The 25,618-nt window shown below is 29.5% G+C and overlaps 2 protein-coding genes and 1 long non-coding RNA gene across 5 annotated transcripts; 1 reads left to right on the top strand and 2 right to left on the bottom strand.

The window, feature by feature from the left end:
• Positions 1–456: 456 nt before the first annotated feature.
• Positions 457–10,307, bottom strand: LOC130675297 (phosphatidylinositol 4-kinase beta). 3 transcript variants are annotated; one of them, XM_057480862.1, is made up of 11 exons: positions 9,529–10,307; positions 7,163–7,419; positions 5,333–6,228; positions 5,091–5,208; positions 4,778–4,912; positions 4,527–4,705; positions 3,336–3,466; positions 2,949–3,179; positions 2,457–2,750; positions 1,532–2,381; positions 457–1,445 (listed from the first exon to the last, which is right to left on the bottom strand). In XM_057480862.1, exons 2-11 carry the CDS (start codon positions 7,351–7,353, stop codon positions 1,258–1,260), a joined length of 3,213 nt encoding a protein of 1,070 aa, XP_057336845.1. In that variant the 5' UTR covers positions 7,354–7,419; positions 9,529–10,307; the 3' UTR covers positions 457–1,257. The 3 variants fall into 3 exon arrangements, with proteins under 3 accessions (XP_057336845.1, XP_057336847.1, XP_057336848.1); XM_057480864.1 differs by having other exon boundaries at positions 7,163–7,415; positions 9,529–10,103; XM_057480865.1 differs by lacking the exon at positions 7,163–7,419 and having other exon boundaries at positions 9,529–10,103.
• Positions 10,308–10,476: 169 nt separating this feature from the next.
• LOC130675312 (uncharacterized) lies at positions 10,477–11,842 on the top strand. Its single transcript, XR_008991277.1, has 3 exons — positions 10,477–10,698; positions 10,786–10,918; positions 11,326–11,842. It is a non-coding gene; the product is annotated as an uncharacterized LOC130675312 (long non-coding RNA).
• Positions 11,843–14,267: 2,425 nt separating this feature from the next.
• On the bottom strand, positions 14,268–16,806 carry LOC130675311 (uncharacterized). The gene is made up of 3 exons (XM_057480888.1): positions 16,528–16,806; positions 16,056–16,223; positions 14,268–15,963 (listed from the first exon to the last, which is right to left on the bottom strand). The coding sequence occupies exons 1-3, from the start codon at positions 16,582–16,584 to the stop codon at positions 15,721–15,723; spliced, it is 468 nt and encodes a 155-aa protein (XP_057336871.1). The 5' UTR covers positions 16,585–16,806; the 3' UTR covers positions 14,268–15,720.
• Positions 16,807–25,618: the final 8,812 nt, after the last annotated feature.

Genomic DNA, 25,618 nt, shown 5'->3' with positions numbered 1-25,618 from the left:
AATAAGAACATGTAAAAACTTTCAATCGTGATTTCTTCCAAGATTACCTATTATTTATTAATATATTTATATTTATATATAATTATTTATCTATACTTAATTAAATTTTTGTTATTTAATAGTAAATAATATTTATATAAAGTAGTAAATTTGAATCTTTCATTTTTTTTTAAATAATTTGAGTATTCATCTCTCATCCAAAGATAACCATAAATTATGGTTCACATACATCAAAAGGTCTTTTTTTAAAATTATTTTATTATTAATATTAATATTAATAATATTAATTACTCATATTCTCTTTATCTTTAATTTATGTTTTATTTTTCTAGACCACTTACAAACTAAAGATTCAGCAATTCATCCTTTCGTGATACAATATTTAATATCTATTAATTTTTTTTAGCTAATAAAAATTGCCGATCATTTAAAAAAAAATAAAAAAAAAAATGACAATTTAATCAATAGTCTTTTATTTACAGCGTTTACAGATTAATAATTGCTTGCAACATTCATATGTGTTCGATACAACGATACAACATTCATGCTTATAACCAGCATCATTTGGCTGTATCATTACCTACAAATAAGGCACCATCGACAAATTATTCAGTTATTTATTAATTTATTTAAATTTAAGCTAAAAATCATCTAGCAATTTATAATTATTTTGTTTTAATCTTCAGTCAATTACCATATTAGTCTGCATCGATGATGATACGTCAACATGTAATTGTTATCCGAAGCGTAATTATGATATTTACTCATGTACATTTATCATTTGGAAATGAAATTATATTTATAAAAAAAAAAAAAAAAATCAAATAAAATAACAATCGTTAATTAAAACGGTAAAAAAATGACATTTGTTTATTTAAATAATATCTTAAAAATCTACTGATTAAATTATCTAATCGTTTTCATAAATTAAATATTAATGAATATCTGACGCATTGATATTAAAATCATGTCATTATAAAATAAAAAATTTTTTTCAAATAGAAATTATTATAAATTAAAATGAAACAAATATAAGGAAGCTTTGTAATGAATTATTTCATTTTCATTCTTGTGCCAGAAAAACTTTATCTGTACTTTTTTTTTTTCAATTTTTAATTGTGTATCGAAAATATATTAATTAGCGATACTAAAAAAGTCAGTAAAATTTATATTGATATTTTTTTTTTCATGAAGAAAATGTAAAACAATTTCAGGAAGCAAAATTTAAAATAAATACAATAATTTTACCGACAATAATTATAATGTGCCGTTGGCAAAGTACTGATATCGATCGTATAATTTGGTTGACCACGAATGAATGCTGCCCTCGACGAGGTCCTCGACGTGTTGTCGTAATTGATCCTCTGTTAATGTTAAGTGAAATCGATTTTTTAGTCCTTGAACGGTTGCTGCACCACCAGTGCGAAAGCAAGGAAGTTGTGAGCCTGTAAAATAAATTTGAATGAATAAATTATCTAAACATTTATTATTAATATAATATAACTTTATAAGACAATAAATATAAACAAACCTGAGAGCATTATTTCCACAAGGTTTACGACCTTCTCCATGTGTTTACGTGCTGCGACGAGTCCTTGTAATATAAGACTTTTAAAATGTTGAAACATTTTAGATTGACTACCGCCCATAACTTCAACAAATTCGGGTGTTAATTTAAATGGACTAGTTTCAAATCCTAAATTTCTTGGTGATGTTGATAATATGAAACCAAAGTCAATATGAATAATATGTCCATCACTATGTAATAATATATTGCCATTATGTCGATCCTTAACCTGAATAAGATAACTAACAAGACAATAAGCCGCACAACTTTGGACGAAATTATTTTGAGCTTCAACAAATTCTTCAGAATCAGTAGGACCAAATTCACGCTCAAAATATTGTAATAACGTTAATTGACAGTGTTTTTTTATTTGATGTAGTGATACGGTATTTAATATTGGTTCAATCAGTCCACTGTCATTAGACAAACATAAAATTTTGTAAGGTCTAACCCACAGCGGTAAACCTTCATCTTGCCATATTTTTTGCAACATTGATAATAATTGTGATGCAAGTAATTCTTGACGTAAATCATCGCCACATTTAACAATAACAGCTAATAATCGCCATGACGCCAAGTGACCATAAGGACTAGACGTTCTTATACGACGTTGTTTTAATTCCCAAGGTTCTTTTAGTACCGCTGCTGATGGATCTTCTGGATCATGATTAAATGTCGCACTAGGGGTCGCAGCAAGTTCACTTAATCTTCGTTTAATATCACCAGGCACAAATACCGGTTCACGGCTATCTGAACTGTCTTGACTCAATTGTGATATCGTATCTCTATCTCGAGGCTTACGAAGTTGTAAATACTGGACAATAAATAACAACAAATATAAATATTATTATACATTTAAATATTTTAATAAATAATATATTTAACAAACCTGTTGTGTTATTTCATCATCCTCTTGACTCCAACAATCCGCAGGGTCATCATCAAGATAATTAAATGCAATATCTCCACTTTTGCTAACAATACTTTTGTTTGGAGTTTGTCGTATCGACTGTTGTTGAGCTGCTGCATTTGAGCCATTTGTTGAGTCTGAAGATTGCTCGTTACCAGTTAAATTTTCTTCTGACTTAGTATGTCTTAATGAACTTCCCATTACTTTAGTAGGAACTGGTGAAGTATAAAGATCCTCCACTTCGAGTACTTCAAGGTAAATAATATACGGAGCCTATTTAATTAATTTATAATTATAAATACAATATAATATAATAATATATTATTAATGAGTAATAATAACATAAATTGCTAATGAATATCTCTCTCTCTCTTTCTCTATTTTTATTTCGAAAGTTATGAAAGTTTATGTATCTATCATAGACACATATGTATCATGTGTTAAAAGAGAAATCATGAACAAAATACTTACCTTATCTTTACTATTGAGGACTGCAGCATATTGCGGTGGTACTCTTACGATATGATGTGGAATTGTACTGTGTAACGGAAGCCACACTCTTGCTGGTAAATTCAAATTGAGTGTATTTAACTCAGCAACTAATTGAACAGTTTTACTCTCCTTTGTAGGAATAGTTCCAAGCAATTTCCCAATTGATATCAGTGCCTGAATGAACTCAAGCTCTGGAGCGAGCCGGGGGGCCTAAATCATTCCAATTTTAATTATTTATTATTAATTTTATATTATTGTCGATTCAAATTAACCATTTAATAATAATGATGATCATGATTAATTATTGACCGAATGATTTTGATTATGCATTTTATATTAATAAAAATAAATTGCTTTTATTCTTACATTACAGAAGCAATCAGTCTTCTGGCCTCGTAAGTCATTAACCACACCTTGGCAGGAATCAAAACAGGTACATCCGTTGTCGAATGCTCGACCGGAACTCAGGTCCCCAAGGCTTACTTTATTTACTACACCTAAATAATTGTTACAATTATTATTATTAATTATTAATTTATTTTTAATAAAGAGCATCAGTAATTTATCTGTACCCAGAAAAAAATAAATAGTACTGGTTACTGGTCTACTTAGTAATCAACGAAAAATATAGGGAAAAATACATCTTAATATGACTGATTCATATTAGAACAGGAGTGTCATTGCTTAACACGTCCGATTACTTTTTAAACAGTAACCAGTGCTGCGCCACACATTAAATGAAACATATGACTGGTTACTGTTAAAATAGTCGTCGTTCATAGTTCAAGAGTATACAAACCTCTCAACACAGCTCTTGTTGTTGTAAAGAATGCAAAAGCTTACTATTTAGTGACAGGAATGGTTACTTAGATCTCGTAGTTCTCATTAATCTCCAGAACAGTACTCAGTCCTGTTCTGATATGAACTATTACTTAATTCATATGTGTCTTTACTATTCTTGACACTTCAGGCACATATGAATTAAGTAATAGTTCATGTCAAAACAGGACCGAGTACTGTTCTGGAAGTTAATGAGAACTACGAGATCTAAGTAACCATTCTTGTCACTAAAAAGTAAGCTCTCGCATTCTTTACAACAACAAGAGCTGTGTTGAGAGGTTTGTATACTCTTGAACTATGAACGACGACTATTTTAACAGTAACCAGTCATATGTTTCATTTACTGTGTGGCGCAGCACTGATTACTGTTTAAAAAGTAATCGGACGTGTTAAGCAATGACACTCCTGTTCTAATATGAATCAGTCATATTAAGATGTATTTTTCCCTATATTTTTCGTCGATTACTAAACAGAATAGTAACCAGTACTATCTATTTCTTTCCGTGTATATAAAGTTTAATAATAAATTATTTTATTTTTACACTCTATTGAATATTAATTTAAATTAAATCAAATAATCCAATAAAAAAATAAAAGTATAGGATAGAAAATATAATTTTCATAAAATGTGGTTGAGTAAATTCAGAAGATATCATTTTTATCGGATTACTAGCGCTCTTAGCCTATATACGCGGATGATAAAATTTGATATTTTACCGGAATGGCTTCGACGTAACGATTGAAAAAGACCCGTGGCATCGGACTGTGATCTTTGGTGGGTTTTTTTATTGGGCGATGCCACCATTTGAGCGGTAGGCAAGGGTGGCGGTGCGGGTACTTGTATTCCGCTAAATTTCTGCTTCCTCGTTATTTCATTTCCCTTTGGCCTGTTTTTTCTATTAAACAAAAAAAAATTAATATTTTATAAAATAATTTAAATTAAATATAATAATAAATAATAAATTTACCTCAATTCGTCAGATAAAATAAGATTTTTGAGCTTGGTCCCGTGAGACTTTTTTTTAGATGGTAAATGAGCGTCTGAGCTGTATGCATCCAACAGCCAAGCGCACTTTAATGAGAAGTCTGCGGCTTGCCTACATCTGTAATACGTATAAAGATAATTACTACTTGATGCTCATTAGAAAGTTCTCACACAATTATATGCATAAATAAACTCTACAATAAATTCATCTCTTCAAGTTATTTTAACTAAAAAATCTTCTCTTTTAGACAAAGACACACGCATACACATTAATTTAATTAAATAATATTTCTTACCTATGAACGAGATATGGATAAAGAACCTCCGTGACGTCGTGCAATTGTATGTACATCAAGATCAATTGGGGTAAATAAAAATCCACATCGTTATCTGGGAAGCTAAATAACTTGTTGCCTACAAAAGATGATGATTAAAGATATTAAAACAAATTCAAGGTATTACAGCAGAGATTAGTATTATATTTCATATCGTACAATAAATAAAATAAAATAAAAAAAATTTTTTTTTATTAACTTACCGAGATAACTCTGCACACCCGGCTCTTTAGAATTAAAGAGATAAGAAATAGCCATGGACATATCAAAAATTTGGCTTTCAAATAACCTGAGGAGACAACTCTCAGTAGGTTTTGGTTGTGCTGTTTCTTGTCGTCGTATCTCTAATGGTTTTTTCGAGGTATCATCATCTGGCTGTGTAGCACCACAACACAAAGTCATCGCAGCACCAGCCAATTCACTTTGCATCGCAACTTCAAGTGTATTATGATAACCATTATTACCGCAGCTCGGTTGTTCATCCCGTAATTCATTGGTGTAATCACCGTTTACATTAATCTTCTCAAGTTGTCGAGTCGAAGTTCGGTCACCATTCACTAACGTTTGCTTTTCATTAGCAACAATGTGTTTATTTAGATGCGGTTGTTGTTGCTGTTCCACACTATCAATACATGTTTCCGGTAGATGAATGCACTGAGTCTCCTTTGATTGGGATTCCATAACGTCCAGTGACACTGAGACAGGTTCATCACCGTCAACAGCATCAACACAATCCATGTCACCGGCCTGCGATAACGATGAGTCTAAGCTTTCACGGCTATGTAAATGATCGACACTAGACTCTCGAGTTGTTGCATTTGCAGCATCACTGGAACCACTATCCGACCCGCACAGTATACCCGAATCATCAGAACCAAGACTTGCTAGATCTTCACGCTCGCGACTACGTGATTTAATAATTGATGATTGCGTTGATACTTTAATCGCTGAATCTGGTGCTGTTTCACATTCTGGACTTGGTGTAACATCAACTTCTGGGATACGTTGCAACGCTGAATCAAGACTTCGATTTCTGTGATGCAGCGTAAGTGTTGTAACAGTTGCTTGCGGTACCGGAGGAAGTAGGATACCCATCGACCTGAAACATTTACATTATACAACTATTGTTTTTTTACTTTAATTATTTATATTTTATATCGTAACATCATTATTTAATTGGTATATTTTTTTTTTTCAACTTATATATTGTCTATACAATACTCTGTAAGAATAGTTTTGTAGTTACAATATGTATTAAAATGACAAAGTTATTAAATATCTATTGTTTGGTAAATTTATCTCAAGCGAATAATCCGATTACTGTGATACTGAATGATGTGTCGCATCGCTTATCATAATTCACTGGTGTAATTAAATTTAACTCATTACAAACCCACAAGAGATGTGTATAATATATTTTGTATATTATTATATTAAGCTCTACTAAACTGATAATGTTTAACAAGTAGTAATAATTTAAAAAAAAAAAAAATAATAATATAAAATAAAAATATTTGAAAGCCTAGATTAATACATTTATTAAATAACTGATAAGCTTCCTCAAAATTTAAATATAAATAAAAGCTGCTTAGGGAAGCACTGTCCATTAATGAATGCCGAGTTTTCAGAAGCTGCACGAAAAATTTAAATGAGTCTGACAAAAAAGAGTAAAAAAAAATTAATGTCATAATAGGGTAGAGGTACCGTTTTTGGCCACTTTACTGCCAATTTTGGACACTTAAAAAATTCAAATAAAATAATCTGTAAAAGACCCAATAACATAATCAATTTAAATATGTCTAAAGATACTTCTATCCCACTATTAAAATGAAAATTTTATTTTCCACTTTTTCATTAATTAAAATAAAAGATTAAATATCCAAAAATGGAGCAGTGGCCACAAATGGTACTTCTACCCTATATAATTTAAATTATGTAAATAATAAATATAATACAATGAATAATAATGATTGAATTGATCAATAAATAAAATGAAATGAAATAAAATAAAAATAAAATGATGCTGGGGGTACCTAAAGTCCAAGCTATGGTTTCGTTGATGAGTGGTCAGTCTGTTGCGTACGTTGATTGGTGGGTTTGGCCTGCCATGGACAAGAGGAACATTGCAGCCGGATGATGATTTGTGACGTTTGATGTGTGTCACACATTCCTGACGATTTTGTCCACCATTCGGCACCACTGTCACGGCTACGACTTCGCTCATATTAAAGTTGTACGAGCAATGGCTCGGCTAATGAACAGTCATCTGCTGCTCATGACGCCAACCTACCTACAATTCGCCCAATATTATCAGCCTTCTAAAACTTTTGCTTACATGCTCACTTGCTATTATATATAAACTTATATTTATTAACTAATTAAAGCACCACGTGAGGCTATTGACGCACTTAATTTATCAAATAATAAATAAGATAAATAATTAATTTGAGCACTTGGTGGTACGAAGCAACAAGCGATATTTAATTAACGTTTAATTAGATTAAATAAAAAAAAACAAAGCTAAAGCATAAACATACTGTACTCTAGTAAATATTTTACGAGTATGTTCAAATAATTTTTTTTTCTTTTGATAACAATATACATACACAATACACAACAAAGTCAGTTTATTTTTAGGCACTTATAGATAGTACTTTTATAGCTTTTAAAAATCATTTGACACATTTTTATATAAAAAAAAAATAAAAACAAGAATAACAAAGGAATAGATAAAGAATAGAGAATAAAGAATTTTAAAATGAAAAGAATATTTGCTATTAATTTGATAGAAAAAACAAATTAAATAAACTGCTATTGAATAACTCGCGGCATTGAATCGATAGGATTGATATCTCGTGAAGAGAATAGGTTGTAATTGACGTAGTGTATCAAAGATGAGTAAAAAAAAAAAGGAATGAATAATAAAAGAATAAACGTAACAAAAAAAAATAAAAATAAGAAATAAAAAAATATAATTGCGGAAGTCATTGGTACTAATGGCATTTGTATATATGTGTGAATGTATATGTATTATTTTCTATATTTGTGGTGTATATGTATAATAGACAAAACATGTATTCTTCTTAACTCTCAATGCTTTCAATGGAAAGTAGTAAAATCAGTGCAATATTTCCGTTCACATGATATCACGAAATCAACGCGTTAAAATCTAATGCAATACCAAATCCATTTTATCTTATCTCAGTGTACGATATATAAACATGTACGTAAGTACGTAGGTACGTTATTTATTTGTTTATAGTTTTTATTTAACGAGAAGTGAAATGTCAGAATTAAAAGGCTAAATTAATTACGCGATTTCGCTCCAATATAATATATTAAATACATACATATATCAATATATAAATATGTCTACTGGAATATAAAGTTTTATGTATGTATATATAATATATAATATTTTTTTAAAAATAATAAAAATAAATCTATATACTTGACATATGCACAAAAGAGACTTTCACATTATCAGTGCAGCTAAAAATAAAACGACATAGCTTTCATTTTATTATATATATGATATATGTATACTTAAATAAATATATTAAAATTAATATTTGGCGTTTAACGCTTGTCAGTGTATACTTTTTAAAATATAAGAGATAAATTAAAATTAATATCGTTTAATATGAGAATTAAGAGCGTGAAAGCCATGCAGAGGACATTAGAGGAATCTAGGCTACGGCATTCCGCTTCTTTAGCTTTGCGCTCTAATGCTAAAATATATATTTTTTTAAATTCAAATTTAGTGGCGGGTTTATTTGAATCGACACCCTTATTTTTTAAATATTTTAACTGTTGAAAATTATCATTTTTTTTTTCTTCTTTTTATTATCGCAAATACATTCATTGATATATATATATATATATATATGCATGTATGGATATATGTACTATGCACTAGTTTACTGTCCTCTATGTCCACACATAGACGTGGACATATAATATAAGAGTATTATATAGTACTATAGACATTACATGATATAGGTGGAAACATTATATATCATATGTATAAGAGGAAGTCGATCCCGGCGTCTTCCGACACGATGGGTGTGCCGGGCACGAACGAGTAGAGACAAGAGTAGATGGTAGTAAATGATGAGAGAATGAACAAGAGAAATAAAAGCAAATGCACACATACATGTACGATAAAAATACACAGACACAGTCTATGTTGACAATCGGATTGTCATGGCCCGCCTCTACTTAGTAAACTCAAAACTCAACATATATATGCTAAATAATCGATCAGGGATCTTCTTTTTTATTTTTTTATTTAATTTGCATATCTCTTAAATTATTTATTCCATAAATCACAAAAACCAAAGCTTATCTTTTTTAAATAATCTGAAAAATAAATAAAACATTTATTTTAAAAACTCACCAGTGTTGTTATTTCACAACTCGTTGGCTTATCACAATAGCATAATAAATAAACGGTTAAAAACTAATAATATATTAATAATAATAATAATTAAACTGTCAAATTCAAACTCAAAACCAAAGTAAAATTTAAAAAAAAAATAATAACACTTTTACAATTGGCACAGCTTGATCAGACTCAACGCAGACAATTCGGTATAAAAACACGGCACAAACACTAACAGCACATTCATATATTTATATTTATATGTATGTATGTAGATATATAAAATTATTAATGCACTCTCTCTCTGCACTATACTATGTCGAGGGCGATGATACGAATGATGCCAAAGAAATCACACACAATTCACTTGTGCTTTAAACTGCTTGCTACTCTACTACACAACCCACAAGTTAATGCTAGCTGGGTATTACCAACAAGATATTTTTCTCACTTGCTCTTACTTCTGTCATTTATGTTTATCTTTATCTTACTTTTGTCGTGTAAAACAGAGTAAGAGATAGAACGACTGAGAGAGAAAGATGGAGATAGAGAGAGAGAGAGAAAGAAAATCACCTCGATTCGATCTCAATGTTCAAACCATTGTATATACAAGCCCGGGCTACTCCCTCATATATTTATTAAATATTATTTCACTTTTACAAACAAAATTTTTTTATATTCACGTGGTTTATTATCAAGTCACAACTGTCAAACTTTGATACCGAGGGTGTCTTTATATTTGTGAGTGAAAAAAGACGCGTTCAATGTCTGTCTTTACGTAGTAATTTTTTTATTACTTTTTTTTTTAAACGCCAACGTAATACACAAACGACCCTGGTGGCTGGTTGTGTCTCGACTGTTTGTTGCGCGCACCGCGAGCTACTCCGCGAAAGAAACATTGATGCCAACTGGGAGAAATCAAAGTCCGGGTTCAGGAATGTGTCCTTTGGCTCTAGTGCCCCCTCCGGACCAGAGTTTAAAAAACAAAATGTATTTTTAAAACCTTAATTATTTTTTTTATTTATTACATAAAATTAATATTCAAAATTAATTTTTTCTGTTCGAATAAATGACATTTAAATTTTTTGCGGTAATATTTACTGAGTATGAAAAGTAATTAATTTTTTAGTTAAATTTTTTTTTGAAATCAAGATTTTGTTTGAATAAAAAATTGTAAAAATTGATGTAAGTAAAAGATAAAAAAAAAAATTAGTTATAGTTATTAAAAATAATAATAATTACAATAAATTTAAAATTATTATTTGTAAATAGAGTTGGCAAGACTTGACCAGGGAGATGAGTGGGAGAAAGGTCGTGCAGCTGGTGATACGAGTGCGGCTGCACCCAAACTAACCGTGTGCCGGGGAGAAATACAGAGACAAGATATGACGAGAGAAAAAAAAATGTATGTTTTACTTGACTTGAACACTAGACAAGACCAACAAACCAATTTAAATTTTCCGTCTATACTATTCTTTATTATACAATCATTCATTTTACTTTACTCTATTTACTATTCTACTAAAAAACAGCGCCTCTACTGAGGACTGTTTGACAGTTTGGCTACGCAGGTGTGACCCCACTTCCGTGTCCAGCAATTCATCTCTAGGACATTGCTGGACCTATATTATAATCCAACCCAAAAATATTACTACGGTTTGAGTATATCAGTCTAGGGGGTTAGAACATTTTGTATGATGACTAATGCCTTCGACTGATACCCGTAGTAATATTTGTGTTACATGGGTTGGAACTGTAGGTAAACTCTACTTAGAAACAAAAAAAAAATTATTTTTTTCTTTTGATTCGCAGTTCAGAGTCCGGAACGCGGGATCATCCAGCTTCGCCTTTACAGGATAGAATACAAAACAAAATTTTTTTTTTTTCTTCTTCTTATTCTTTTGAGTGAATTGACGAAGAGGTTGACGACGCACCGCCATTTTAAAATTCTCCATTAGTGTTCTGAAACAAAAAAAATAAATATAATGTAAATAAAAAAAAAAAAAAAAAATTAATATATATAATGTAAATAAAAAAAAATGATAATGTAAATAAAAAAAAAAAATAATAATGTAAATAAAAAAAAAAATAATAATGTAAATAAAAAAAAAAATTGAATCCTACTGGATCATGGCAATAATCAATCCTACTGGATCATGGCAATAATCAATCCTACTGGATCATGGCAATAATCAATCCTACTGGATCATGGCAATAATCAATCCTACTGGATCATGGCAATAATCTATCCTATTGGATATGGCAATAATTGATCCTATTGGATCATAGCAATATCTATCCTACTGGATCATGGCAATATTCGGGGGGAGGGGGGGGGGGGGGTGGGACATGATCGAACAAATCAATTAGTAATTTTTGAACACTTTTAACACGTCATAAGAAATAATAAAAGAATTTGTGAAAAGAAATTACTAATTGAATTGTTCGAAATGACGATAGCCTCCACGTGGCATGTCCTGGGCAACGGTCAAAAATATAAGAGCAAATATGTATGGCAAACAAATAACTGATTAACTTAAATTAAAGCTCTTATATATTTGAACGGCTAATATCGTCTGAGGTACTTTATGCACTAACTAAATCATCAAACTTGTTATTAAACCAATATAATTTGTTTCTTTAACGAATGAGAGTATAAAGAACAAGACTGGTATTACACTAATAATTATAATAATATTGACAATACTAGTAATTAATACTTATATAACAATTACTCCATTAGCGAAAAAGCATAGTAGGCTGATAGGTTCAACAATTTAACTTTTATAACTTTGTCTTTCATTTTTTTTAATTTTATAAAACAGTACAATTTAATGTGTTAGAATCTAACACATTTATTTTTAATTTAGTATTATTTTCAAGCATAATAATTTTATTTTATTAAATCACAGTCAATTATTATTTTATTTTAATTTAAAGAGATCATATCCCGATGATTCAGCTATACGGTAGCGCAAATCCCCCACATATATTTATAACTTTCTTTTATATATTAAACGTTTAATAAAAATAATATGATAAATATTGTTATTTTGATTATAGTTCAATAGATTAATTGCTATTGCATGTGGACTTTATATATTTTTCATTTTTTATTAATTTATACATTTTTTTTTATCACGCATGAACCTTTATAATAATTAACTTTCTGAATAAAATATATATACGAAAAAGAAAAAAATATACATCAATTTTGCAATTTAAAAAGAATATTTTTATATTTATAGGTCATTGAAAAATTTATTAGGGTCATCGTCTTGTTATCCTCCTACATTTTTATTATTTTTTAATTTAATAATAACAATTTATAAATTCCTAAGTTTAAAAAATTGAGGGCAGTCAATGCTATTACCTATTACGCAAAAAATAAAAATTTTTATATATTATTGTTGAATTCTATATTACAAAAGATATGAAAATAATTTCTTTAATTTTAATCCATACGAATTAAAATTCGATAATAAAAGTCACACTAATCCCGGGCTACAGAGAATTGATAAATTGAGATATCATTTAAACTAATTTATTTTTAAATATACTTCACAGCTAAAAATATATATTTTTATCAGTTTTATCTGTTTATCTGTTAAAATGAAATTGTTTGTAAAAAATATCGATATGAAAATTTTTCTCAGCTAAAAATGAACGAAATTTTATTTTTGTATAATTAGCTAAAGTTTAACTGATTAAATAAGTTGTGAATTTTAAAAATGAATGAAAAGAAAATAATGAAAATAAAAATAAACATTTTGTATAGTGATTAATTTAAAAAATTAATGAAGACTTATGACTTGGGACAGTCTTCAGAACAACCGCGACTAGTTAGAATAGTCTAATTTCCGGAGCGTGAGTTTGTTAAAAATGGCTATAATACATAACACAATAACAATCAATCGACCTACTAAATCTTCAGGATAGTGTTCTTGTATGTATATTTATAGTATCCCTTTAGGCATTGGAATTTTATCCGGATGTTCGTTTTTCGTCTCAATACTCTTCCATCATCGTTTCATCGTATTCCCTACGTGCCTTCTAACTACTAGTAGAGTTTCCACCCATTAATATTCGTCAAACTAAATTCACACATATATAATAATAATAACATTGTGTACAACTAACTTATATTACAGCATAACCAAGTTCCTGTTTCCTTGATTACTTATACTGATAGAAATTTTGATGGTATCCAAAACTTTAAATTATACATGACTACGTCATCGGTGACGTAATAAAAACAAAAATTAAATAAAAGGTATTATTATACGAGAATCTTGATTGTATTGATAAATTAATGTGTGCCATGATGATACATTATCACGTCTGATATTTCAAATATACTTAATTATAAAAAAAAAATAAGATAATAAGAGACTAATTTAATTCAATTTTTACGATTTAAAATTCAATTTTGACAGTAAATTGTTTTTAAATATTGAGTTTAAGTGATTTTTAATGTGTGATAAAATTATAAATATTTTTCCAAGCCCAATAAATAATTGACATTAATGTTTTATTATATCTCTTCATAAATATTATAAATTTAAATATTTATAAAATTTATGTCCATAAGATAAAATAAAAATTAAATTTATTCGGTATATAACATCATATTGATACCACATACAGTGTGTATTTCAATATTTATAAAATAAAATGATGAGTATATACAAGCATTGTTACGACAGACCCTTTACCGCGAGGCGAAACCTACTGTGTGAAAATTAATGTATGTGAAAGAATTTTTATCATGTTTCAATTATAAAGATCAGTTTTCAGCCACTACATAAATTTAACTCTTCTTAAAATTCACCAAAAAAAAAAAAAAATAATAATAATAATGATAAATTTAGGGCTACATAAATTAGTTAAAATTTTGTAACGCCTAGTTTATATTTAAATAAAAGTTTGTCCTTAAGAAATAAATTTAAATATTACGTGGTTATTGCGCTGTACCAAATATTATTTGGTTTTGAAAGCATTTTGAGATTTAGAACATATGTTCACATGTATAATATAACGTAAGCGTTTCACTATCGTGAATATGCATAAATATATATATATATAAAATTTTATGTGTAAGTACATATATACTGACATATATAACTTATATCGTACCACACGGTACGATCTTAAGACAGCGAACCGTGTGTATTGCAATTGCGTAATTCTCTTCTATTCGTTCAAGGTAGCCTCGAGGGATGGGAAAGGTATGCAGATATGAATATCAAGTTGACAAGTGTATTATAAAATATCTACGTACTTGCACACCTACAGTATCATTATTTAAAATTATATTTTTTTATTGTTTATTAATTATCAATTTTATTTAATTGTAGATATAATTTTTTTAAAATTTGTTTTTACGTTTTTTTTATTGAAATTAATTATTGTTCCTTGTAGTTTTACTTTTAATTCAAAAATTTAATTTGCAATTTTAATTAAATTTTCCAGTTCATTTTATTTTAAATATTTTTTAACTCATACTTTTGTACTCCAAACAATTTATATAAAAATTGATAATTTACAGAATATAAAAAAAAAATTTGTAAAGAGTTAAATCAAGGTAACTGAGTAATACATTTCTATACTACGGCAGTAAATTCATGTCCTTATATTCACATGGTTGCGAACGATTTGCAACAAATCTAGGGACAATAACCTGGTAATAGTAATATTTCATACTAATAATTTAAGCGTAATTGTTTTTTGATATATTTTTAAAAGAGATATTTTTAAAAATTTAATTGCTTTTTTAATTAGTAATTTAAATAAAGGTTAATAATTTATTAAAGAGCAGATTAATTTTATAAATTAACGATTATTTATGAAAGAAAAATAAAATAAATATGATTGAACGTAAGTCTTCCGAAACCTTACAAGTTTCAATGACACATGACCTTTTAAGATTGTTACTTAACAGGAAAAAAAATACATTAGTCTACTAAAAAACAGCGCCTCTACTGAGGACTGTTTGACAGTTTGGCTACGCAGGTGTGACCCCACTTCCGTGTCCAGCAATTCATCTCTAGGACATTGCTGGACCTATATTATAATCCAACCCAAAAATATTACTACGGTTTGAGTATATCAGTCTAGGGGGTTAGAACATTTTGTATGATGACTAATGCCTTCGACTGATACCCGTAGTAATATTTGTGTTACATGGGTTGAAACTGTAGGTAAACTCTACTTAGAAACAAAAAAAAAATTATTTTTTTCTTTTGATTCGCAGTTCAGAGTCCGGAACGCGGGATCATCCAGCTTCGCCTTTACAGAATCATAACCGGCTTTATCGATAGTTTTATTCTTCTCCTTGGCCAGCGGGACATGTCTATTAGTAAATATTTTTCCTTGCTCTTGATATTCATTTCTTTGGCTGCGAATCGGTTCAAGTTCTTGCAACTTCTGTGGATCATCTGGTCTTGCTGGCTGTACAATAAAATATAAAAGAAATAAAATAAGTACTCTTAATAGACCATATAATTTATACCAAATAATTTTCTAACAACAATTATACTTACGTTGTTTTTAACTTCATTACTTGATGCACCGAGAGCTGCTTCGAGTTGAGCCATTGCATCTTGGTCAGATATTATTGCCGAGAAACACTTTCTATCATTTCTATCATTCAATTGCAAATCAACACTTGCGTTGCTTTCACAAACAGTCATGTGATGCTGATACTGACGCTGAAACAGAACAGAATAAATGAATACATGGAAATTAAAATATAATTACGAAACTAAAAATAATCAGACGCTTGCTAATTTTAAAGTTTTTGTTAACAAATGGCATTTGAAAAAAAAAAATTGTTAATAAATTTGCATATTAATATTTAAATATTTTATTTATTTAAAAATAAAAATCTTTTCAATTGTTGGCTGATTACAGAATAAAATTTTATGAATTTTAATAGACGCAACCGATAAAAAAAAAATAAATGTTAAAAAAAAAAAAAGAAGAACAAAGGAAATAAATAAGATATCATCTTACCGCCATTTTATGATTCTTCAAGCATTCAATTAAATGATACTTAAAATCTGCAGCCATCTTGTTTGATTGTTTTTAATCACTGTTATTATTTAAAATAACTAGTAGATAGACAAATAATCTTAATAATTAATTAATTAATTATTAATAGTTTAGTAAACTGTATTAAAAGTTCTTAATCTGATGGAATGCGACCACGATGCGACTGTAGTTCAAGATCAAATGAATACCGCAACTGCGTAGCCGAGTTGCAAGAGCACATAAGGGAGTTATCCGACACTACAACGAGCACAGACCGGCAAAATTTTCTGGTCACGTGACTGCGAACCGGCGTAGAGTTTGAATCCTACCAAAAAAAGATTCTCTATATAAAATGTCCGTCAACTTCGGACTTTTTCGTTTTTGACGACAACTTATATACAATCTGCTTTACAATTTGACGTAAATTTACTACCCGAACTAGGATGAAAATTTTTTGATAGCCAAGTTGTTATGTCCTCAGTGGCCTCAGGAGCCTCCACCTCTTAATTAATTAGTGAACTTGAGATCCATAAATAGGCGCGCATTTAAATTTCATTTGAAATTATATATTAATATTTTACAACACTTATTGCGTCTTATCAGTATTTAGTCAATAGTTTAAATGATAAATCGTCGTGGCACATACTTATTAAATTATATATTTTTATTATAAGAAACTTATTATAAGAAACCTAAATAAAACACACGCATAAAAATCATGAATAGACCCTTGTTCTATAGTATCCTTATCCATAACTTCATAATTTCATTAAATAATAATAATAATAATAATAATAATAATAATAATAATAATCATAGTCGACAATAAATTTATCACTGTTTTAAAATTCAAAATTGGTCCCGAATGACAACGAACTGCCCACTGTCCAGGAGGTGGCGTCAGCTCCGATCCTAATAATCTCCCAGGACATAACAAGGGTATCATAGTAACTTTTCACTATGTCTAGTGTACGTATATATCTGATTGAATATATGTACCAAAATAGCATTAAATCGAGTTAATTTGCTGATGCATCAGCGCATATTTAACTCGATCGGGCTTCCTTGTCAATTATCACCAATTACGAAATATATATACATCACATCAGAAAGCATTGAATATAACGGCACTAGTATAGCAATAAAAAACTATGTAAACTAAAATTAATAGACATTGGTATATGTAAAGTAATATTACAATGCATATGTATATGTATATGTGTAAAGAGAGTAATAAGTATGTTAATAAACATATATACGTACATAAACATCATATACATAATATAGCTCGATTATTCCGCGCGAATCCGTCAATAATTGACAATTATCACACGATTACGTTATCACGTAATGCTAAAAAAATAAATATTCCAATGGCATGAATTTATTTTTAAATTCAATCAATAAATAAATAAATAAAAATAAAATATAGATATCTTGGTGGTTAAATTTAAAAGATTTGTCAATAAATAAAATATTTACATTTACAAAAACAAATTTTTTTTATATTGCAGATAAAAATATATATTACAGTTGTTTGAATAAACAAGTAACAATAATCAATTACTTCGGAACAAGTTTTAATCAGTGATTAATTATAATTGATATGATGAGTGTAAATCCCCAGGAGAATTCGGAAGTCCTTGGTTAGATACTTGAGACGATCAATATTCTGAAGATTTACTTGATAAAGATGACGTCGATGATAGTATGTCGCTATCAGATGAGTTAAAGTCAATGCCATCAATTGGTTGACACCTGCGGGTCTTCCGCGACAAAAAAACATTCATTTCTGGCATACTAATATATATTTATATATGTACAACACAATATCCGTATACAGCTATTTAATTTTACAATCATGCAGACAGGGTACCTTGAACCATCAGGTTTTACTTCAATGTGATTATATTGCCCTGAGATTCCAGTTGGCGGAATGAAATGCGCCTCGAGCTAAAATGTTTACAGACTCAACAATGATATAGATATATATATATGTTGTGTATTGAAGTGTATATGTATGTATACGAGGCGTCAATACAAAGTTACCAGTTGATAACGGAACAAACAAGTAGAGGTGAGAAAAGAGACAAGAGAAGAAGCTGAAGAGAAACTGTAGTCGATTGAATTTGTCGTAGTCGTTGTCATCGTCATCGTCGTCGTCGTCGTCGTCGTCGTCGTTGTTGGCTTATAGATATAGATATATTTATAATATATGACTTGACGGTGAGTAGAGTGCGAGTATTCCTCGCGACCTACTCCAAGAGAAATTTACCGACAAGATGAGACTTAACTTTTGACACTCTTATTGAAATACCGAAGCATTGAATAGTAATAATAAAGATAGTAGACATAATAACGACACAGCAAGAGAAAGAGATGAAGAATGAGGACGATGAACTTAACTGCCGTGGAATGCATCGTCATTGACCCTGACCTTAGAAAATATTTCTTATTATTTTATTAAAGTAAATAAAATTATTATTTACAATATATATATACATATACTGTGCGACAATTGTAAATATGTGTGCATTATATTTATTTTAAATATATTTATCTATAAATTAATTTATCCGGTTTTGAAGTTATTATTTTAAATTAGTACGCAAATAAGAATTATTATTACAGTGTGATTACGTATACTTTATAAATTACTTCGCTGGGGTACACAAAATGATAGAGACAATTAAAGATTGACATGAACATCCGGAGACGATTGAACAAGTGATTTGACCGAAAAGGCGAGACACACCGGATATATATATATATATATATATATATATATATATATATATATATATATATATATAAATACATGTGTGTGGTACTTAGATACTTTTATGTACATACATACTATTCTAATACAGTATCAAGTAATGCATGTCGAGACTACGCAGTCTTTATTGCATCAAACATAACGGTTGCAGGTGTGCAAGTATTATCTCAATCGACCGCGTAACGGTCGTTATAATTTTATCAATTGTTATATATATATATATGATTTATTTCGTTCTAATAGAATAATGAAGAAAAAATATTCAGGTAGATAAAATGTGCGTAGCATTAAAATGCAAAAATGTGTGGGTGTGGGGGTATATAAAATAGACATAAAATGAAATAGATAAAATGTCACTCTTAATCGTCGTACATCCTGTCGCAGAGAGCAAAACTAAACGTATATGTAAATCGTGTGCGAAATGACGAAAAAGCTATCCCATGAGAGCAAACGAGAATTGACGCTCTGAATAATATAACATATTCTCATGCACATGCTATTGCGGATAGGATTCAATGTCCCTTGACAAACGATTGGTTTTTCCCCGTCATACTTATATATACATATATGTATTTATAAATTATATATATACATATGTATATATTTATACTCTATACAAATCGTACACAAGAGTACATGGTGATATATAGTTTTTACTCATGTAAGAGAAATATATATATGTTTAAATGGATGCATCTGTATGTGAATATATAGATTACTGTATGTATTCAACTCTGCTTATGATGCTATTTCTGGATGAGTGGGAGAGAACGAAAAGGCAAAAAGCCACGCCAGAAGTTTAGGGACGCGTCAAGAACGTGCGATGTTAAATTATGTTATTATAGAAATAACACAAGGGATATGTGGATCTATATATCTATATAAATGAAATGTGAACATCACCCAAGCATATGTTGCTTTATGCTAATTTTGGCGGGAAGCGTGAATAAACGTGGATCAGTTTTAGCTTTCTCTTGAGGCTTTATTGCATATTTATATATAAGTTAAGGTTAAATTCATCCGATCTTGTTACACAGTTTGCTGGCTTGGATAAAATATAATTAATGCTATGGGCTATGGCATAGCTATATAATTTAACATACCGACAAAATAGTCTTTGAGCAATGAAACTCAACGAGGGAGTGAGAATTGAGTTAATAAATTAGGGTACCGTGATGGTGAGTTCAAACTTTTATAACTACATCAAAGAAATTACTGTTAATAATCAGCGAAAAATATCAATTGTCTCTAAACTTCTAGTTATAATTTTCTATTACTATTAATAATATCATCCCATAAATAATTTTTTAAAAAATAAGTATTTAAATTAATTAATTTTTTACTCATACATGTTCGAATAAAGAGACATTAAAAGACAAATCTTTTACATTTGCAAATAATTTCTATGTCGCCAAAAAATGGGTTCTGTATCTGATACACTCAAAAAGTGATGAAGTGAAGTTGCACATAAATGGTCGGATGGTGAATGTCTAGGCCTATATTAAGTGATGTAGAATTAAATAGGGATACGGGTAATTCATAATTGAATAACCCGGCGCCCACAATCCTGCCTACGGAGTACAGTAGACGCCAGGCGTCCCGACGGTTTACGTTGACCCCGCGGGCGACAAGCCGACGACTATTGCTATATGTTATGTAGTTATAGGTAACAAAGAGTACGATGACTATGAAAATATAAGAACCCATGAAGTATCAGCCCATGAGGGACTACTGTTCACATCATCGATCGTATTAAATTTTATATATAAAAAAAAAAAAAGTGTATTTAACGCTGCATTATTTGATGTGTCAGCACACTTTCACCTATTTGACCCTACGCTATGTATCATTTGCTACTGGTGATCAGTACTGCAGTTACTATTAACAATATATATATGTGTATATATATAAATATAGGGGATAGAAAAATAATTATATTAGATAATACATTCTATGGGTTAAATGCCCTCATTCTCGTACGTTATTTATATATTTTGTTATCCTACTTTTCTTGGATTAGTTATTTTATCACCAGCAACACTAGATCTTGAAAACACTCCCTAGTACTTAAGATACTTGAGGTATATGTCATCTATTATTTCCAAAGACATTGATATTTTTATTTATTGAGCTATGATTTTTAAAAAATACTTTATTATCGAATCGATATGATTTATTTGAAATATAATTATTCTGTTGAGAATTGAAAAAAAATTAAAAAATAATGTTGCGCGTGAAAGAAATGTGAGAAAGTAAAATAATAAAATTTGAAACAAAGTTCAATAGCTTTTATGATGACAGTGAGCTGTTTATTATAGCACTAACTATTTAGTAGACATAATTGTCTGCACGCACTAAATATTTCGTTCAAAGTGGAAGTTTCAAAAGACTCACGATTATTTTTCAAGAATTCTGTCTAGTCTGTTGTTAACTTTTTTTCAATACAGTTTTTGAGTTTTGTTGAAAGAAAAATAATAAAAAAAAATAAATAAGTAATATAATAAAAGTAAAGTAAAAATAAGCTAAAATATTTTCAGCTGACTCGACGTCGACACGCACTTCTTATGCTTTTATTATGTTAGCTATCCTTGCGCGTCTATTTTTCATCCTTGTCTCACTTTCGATCAAAAATAGAGTGTAACAGAGGGTACTCTTGTATGTTTGAATATGTATTGTCGTCATACTATCGCACCTGAAATTATATTGTGTGATAGTAGAGGTAAATGTTGTAAGGGAAAAAAAACTTTCTGCTACGTAAGGTTTACATATATATAAAAATAAATATATGGCTGATGATGCTTTCTCGGTTATTGACCTGACACGAAATTTCATGAAATATAAATGAGACAAAAAAATTGTAAATAATCACAAAAAAAAAATCCCACTGATGATTACACGGTATTCATTTGATTTTTTAAATCAAAATTATTTTATGCATAATATTCTACTTTATTACTTTTTATATAATTTATATTATATATTCCTTTGATGTTTAATAAAAACTTACGGTAATACACCATTTTATATAGTGGAAACCTAAAACATGCAAACCTCTCAATAAGACAATTTATAGATAAATTGAGAAAAATATAGATAGCCCGAACTGGGAATCGAACCCAGACCAATTCGGTAACGCGCCGAGTGCTCTACCAGTTGAGCTATCCGGCCCTATACTATATTCCGTTCAATTTGATCTATAACTTATTGAGCCACACCGTCCTTCTTACGGTAATACACCATTTTATATAGTGGAAACCTAAAACATGCAAACCTCTCAATAAGACAATTTATAGATAAATTGAGAAAAATATAGATAGCCCGAACTGGGAATCGAACCCAGACCAATTCGGTAACGCGCCGAGTGCTCTACCAGTTGAGCTATCCGGCCCTATACTATATTCCGTTCAATTTGATCTATAACTTATTGAGCCACACCGTCCTTCTTACGGTAATACACCATTTTATATAGTGGAAACCTAAAACATGCAAACCTCTCAATAAGACAATTTATAGATAAATTGAGAAAAATATAGATAGCCCGAACTGGGAATCGAACCCAGACCAATTCGGTAACGCGCCGAGTGCTCTACCAGTTGAGCTATCCGGCCCTATACTATATTTTTATTTTAATTTCATGCTCATAAAAAAATAGTCTTCTGATCGATTTTAAGAGCTTGACATTAAAATAAAAATAACTAGAAAACAATGCGGAATTCGAAAAAACTTTATTAGAAATAACTTTTAGGGAATAAAATTGTCTACAAAAAACATCTGATGATATTTTGTAATAAGTCTGATAGTTTCGCCGGAAAAGTAGAGAATCTCAAAATTTAATATAAATTCGACTTCAACCTCAAATAACTTTTGAACAAATAGATTCCTCAAAAAATGATAAGAATCTTATTTTGTAGAGCATTCAATTCCCTACAAAAATATGCCTGCCATTTATTCCTATGACGCATCGTTAGCTACTTATAAAAATCAGAAGACGTAAAAAAAATTTTTCCCATGTTATTCTTATGGGAAATAGAAAAGCGCGATGAGGAACCTCTTAATGTTAATATTAAGAGCTCTAATTTTTACAGGCGTCTTTTTTTATCTAAATGAAACTTTTGAACCTGTTTGGAAGAAAAAAAAAAAATTTGTTATTTTTTGGATCACCCTAATATATATATATATATATATATATATATATATATATATATATATATATATATATATATATATATATATATAATATATATATATATATACTTATAAATGAACATATATGGATATAATAACTTAATATATTTTTTATCTACATATCTTTTATTGTTATCATTATTATTCGTAATACATTTCCCGAGACGAAAAATTCAAGTCTCTCGGAGTCTCTGAGAGTCTCTAGAAGGCTCGCTGAGTCTTGCTGAGTCTCTCTGAATCTCCCTGAGTCTCTCTGAGTCTCCATCTCAGAGACCAGCAGACAATCGTGTTTTACATGGTCTCTCTGAGTCTCCCAGAATCTCTTATTCAGAGACTACGGAAGACTCAGACTATAAAATTTCCCAGCAAACATTAAGTCTCCCAACACGAGACTTAAAGAGACAACTTGCAGACTGTAAAATTTTTCAGCAAACATGTAGTCTCCCAACACGAGACTGGGAGAGACTGGAGACTGTAAAATTTCCCAGCAAACATTTAGTCTCCCAACACGAGACTTACAGAGACTAAAAACTGGGAATTTTTCTTTAATAACACTAAGTCTCTCAACACGAGACTTACAGAGACAACCGCTTTAAAATTTATCTCTTTAACAAGGCCAAACAGAAAAATGTTTAAATTTATTGATAGAAATTATATTTAGAAAGTTATAATAAAAATACAACTTCCAATAGTTTTTAAACGAAGAAGACTTTATCATGCAGCATGATTTAAAGAAATTTTTAAGCATTACTACATTAATTAGAGTAATGAAAGTATTTTTAAAAAAATACATGATCATAAAATTTTTTATTCAATTTCTACTAAGTTTACAGGCTCAATAATATAAGAAATCGCTTCTGGTAATATTTTAACATGAAAACAAACGTTGATTAAATTATTGACATTTATAGCTAAAATGGTATTACTTATAGTAGATCGGTGAATATAGGCCAAATTTACACCTAACGCAGCGGAGAATGGTTGAACGACTGTACATTCTTTAATTATTGCTATATATTGAGCATTACATTCATCCTTACAAAATTTTTACATAATTTTACGTAATTCTTACAACATTTCTATCATTATTCTTTGGTTGGGATGACTCCTTCATATTTTGTAACACTCTATATTTATTTCTTGTAGAAAATTCTTCAAATGTAGATGCACGTCGTTTTTCACTCATGACTGATTATTTAAAAAATTAATTTTTTTTTAAATTGAATAAAATATTGATATAATACTATATTTTAAATATTATTTCAATTTTACACAAATATTATAAATATATAACTGAAATGTTGGTTCGAGTACTGAAACTTTGCGTACCTCGAGAAATAAATGTGTCTAGCACTCTCAGGTAGTAAGTACCACATGGTCCTAATCCCAATCATAAAAACATCACATTGTCTGCCGACAATAATTTTGTTTTGTAAAATGGAAACTTAATTTTTTTTTAATCCGGTACTTTTTGTTACTGTACTTATAAAGTAAACACAGTAACAAGAATTTTATAAGTAAGGTACGTTTATCTACAAAAAATAGTATATGTACATATAATAAAATTGGTACTACATTAGGCAGTAACATTTTTACACGTACAATATTTTCGTAGGTTGGTGTAAATTTGTAAGTTTGTGTCCAGAAAATAATATTTTAAAGATTCATTTCGATCTGAACCTTCGAATCGGATAGTTTGCTTGAAATATCAGTGGATATCGTGTTGTGCTCCACAGTGTTAAAAAAATGTTCGTTTTAGTTTTTTGGATTAAAACCTCGCAAAAGTCTGTTATTGACGAAAAAGACATTTGCATTCCATCGAGCCCTGACGTTACAGCAGAAGTAGGTGATGTTGTACTAGTGAAATGGGGAAAATCAAAGTCTCAAACGAAGATTCTTCGATACACAGCAGTAAGTTATTAAAACAATAAAACTTATAATTTAACAAAATAATTTTTAGAAATTTTGTAATGATTTTTCAGTTGATGAAAAGCCTGGTAGGAGAGGAGGTCTTGTCTAACATGACGGCTAAAGGAAAATCTGATAAGCCATGTATCAATCCTAAAATCAGCGACGCCATTAAACGTAAGTCCCATTCTTAGCAATGTA

Source organism: Microplitis mediator, chromosome 10 (assembly GCF_029852145.1).
Source record: "Microplitis mediator isolate UGA2020A chromosome 10, iyMicMedi2.1, whole genome shotgun sequence".
Classification (NCBI taxonomy): domain Eukaryota; kingdom Metazoa; phylum Arthropoda; class Insecta; order Hymenoptera; family Braconidae; genus Microplitis; species Microplitis mediator.
This window is presented reverse-complemented; position numbering and strand designations above follow the sequence as displayed.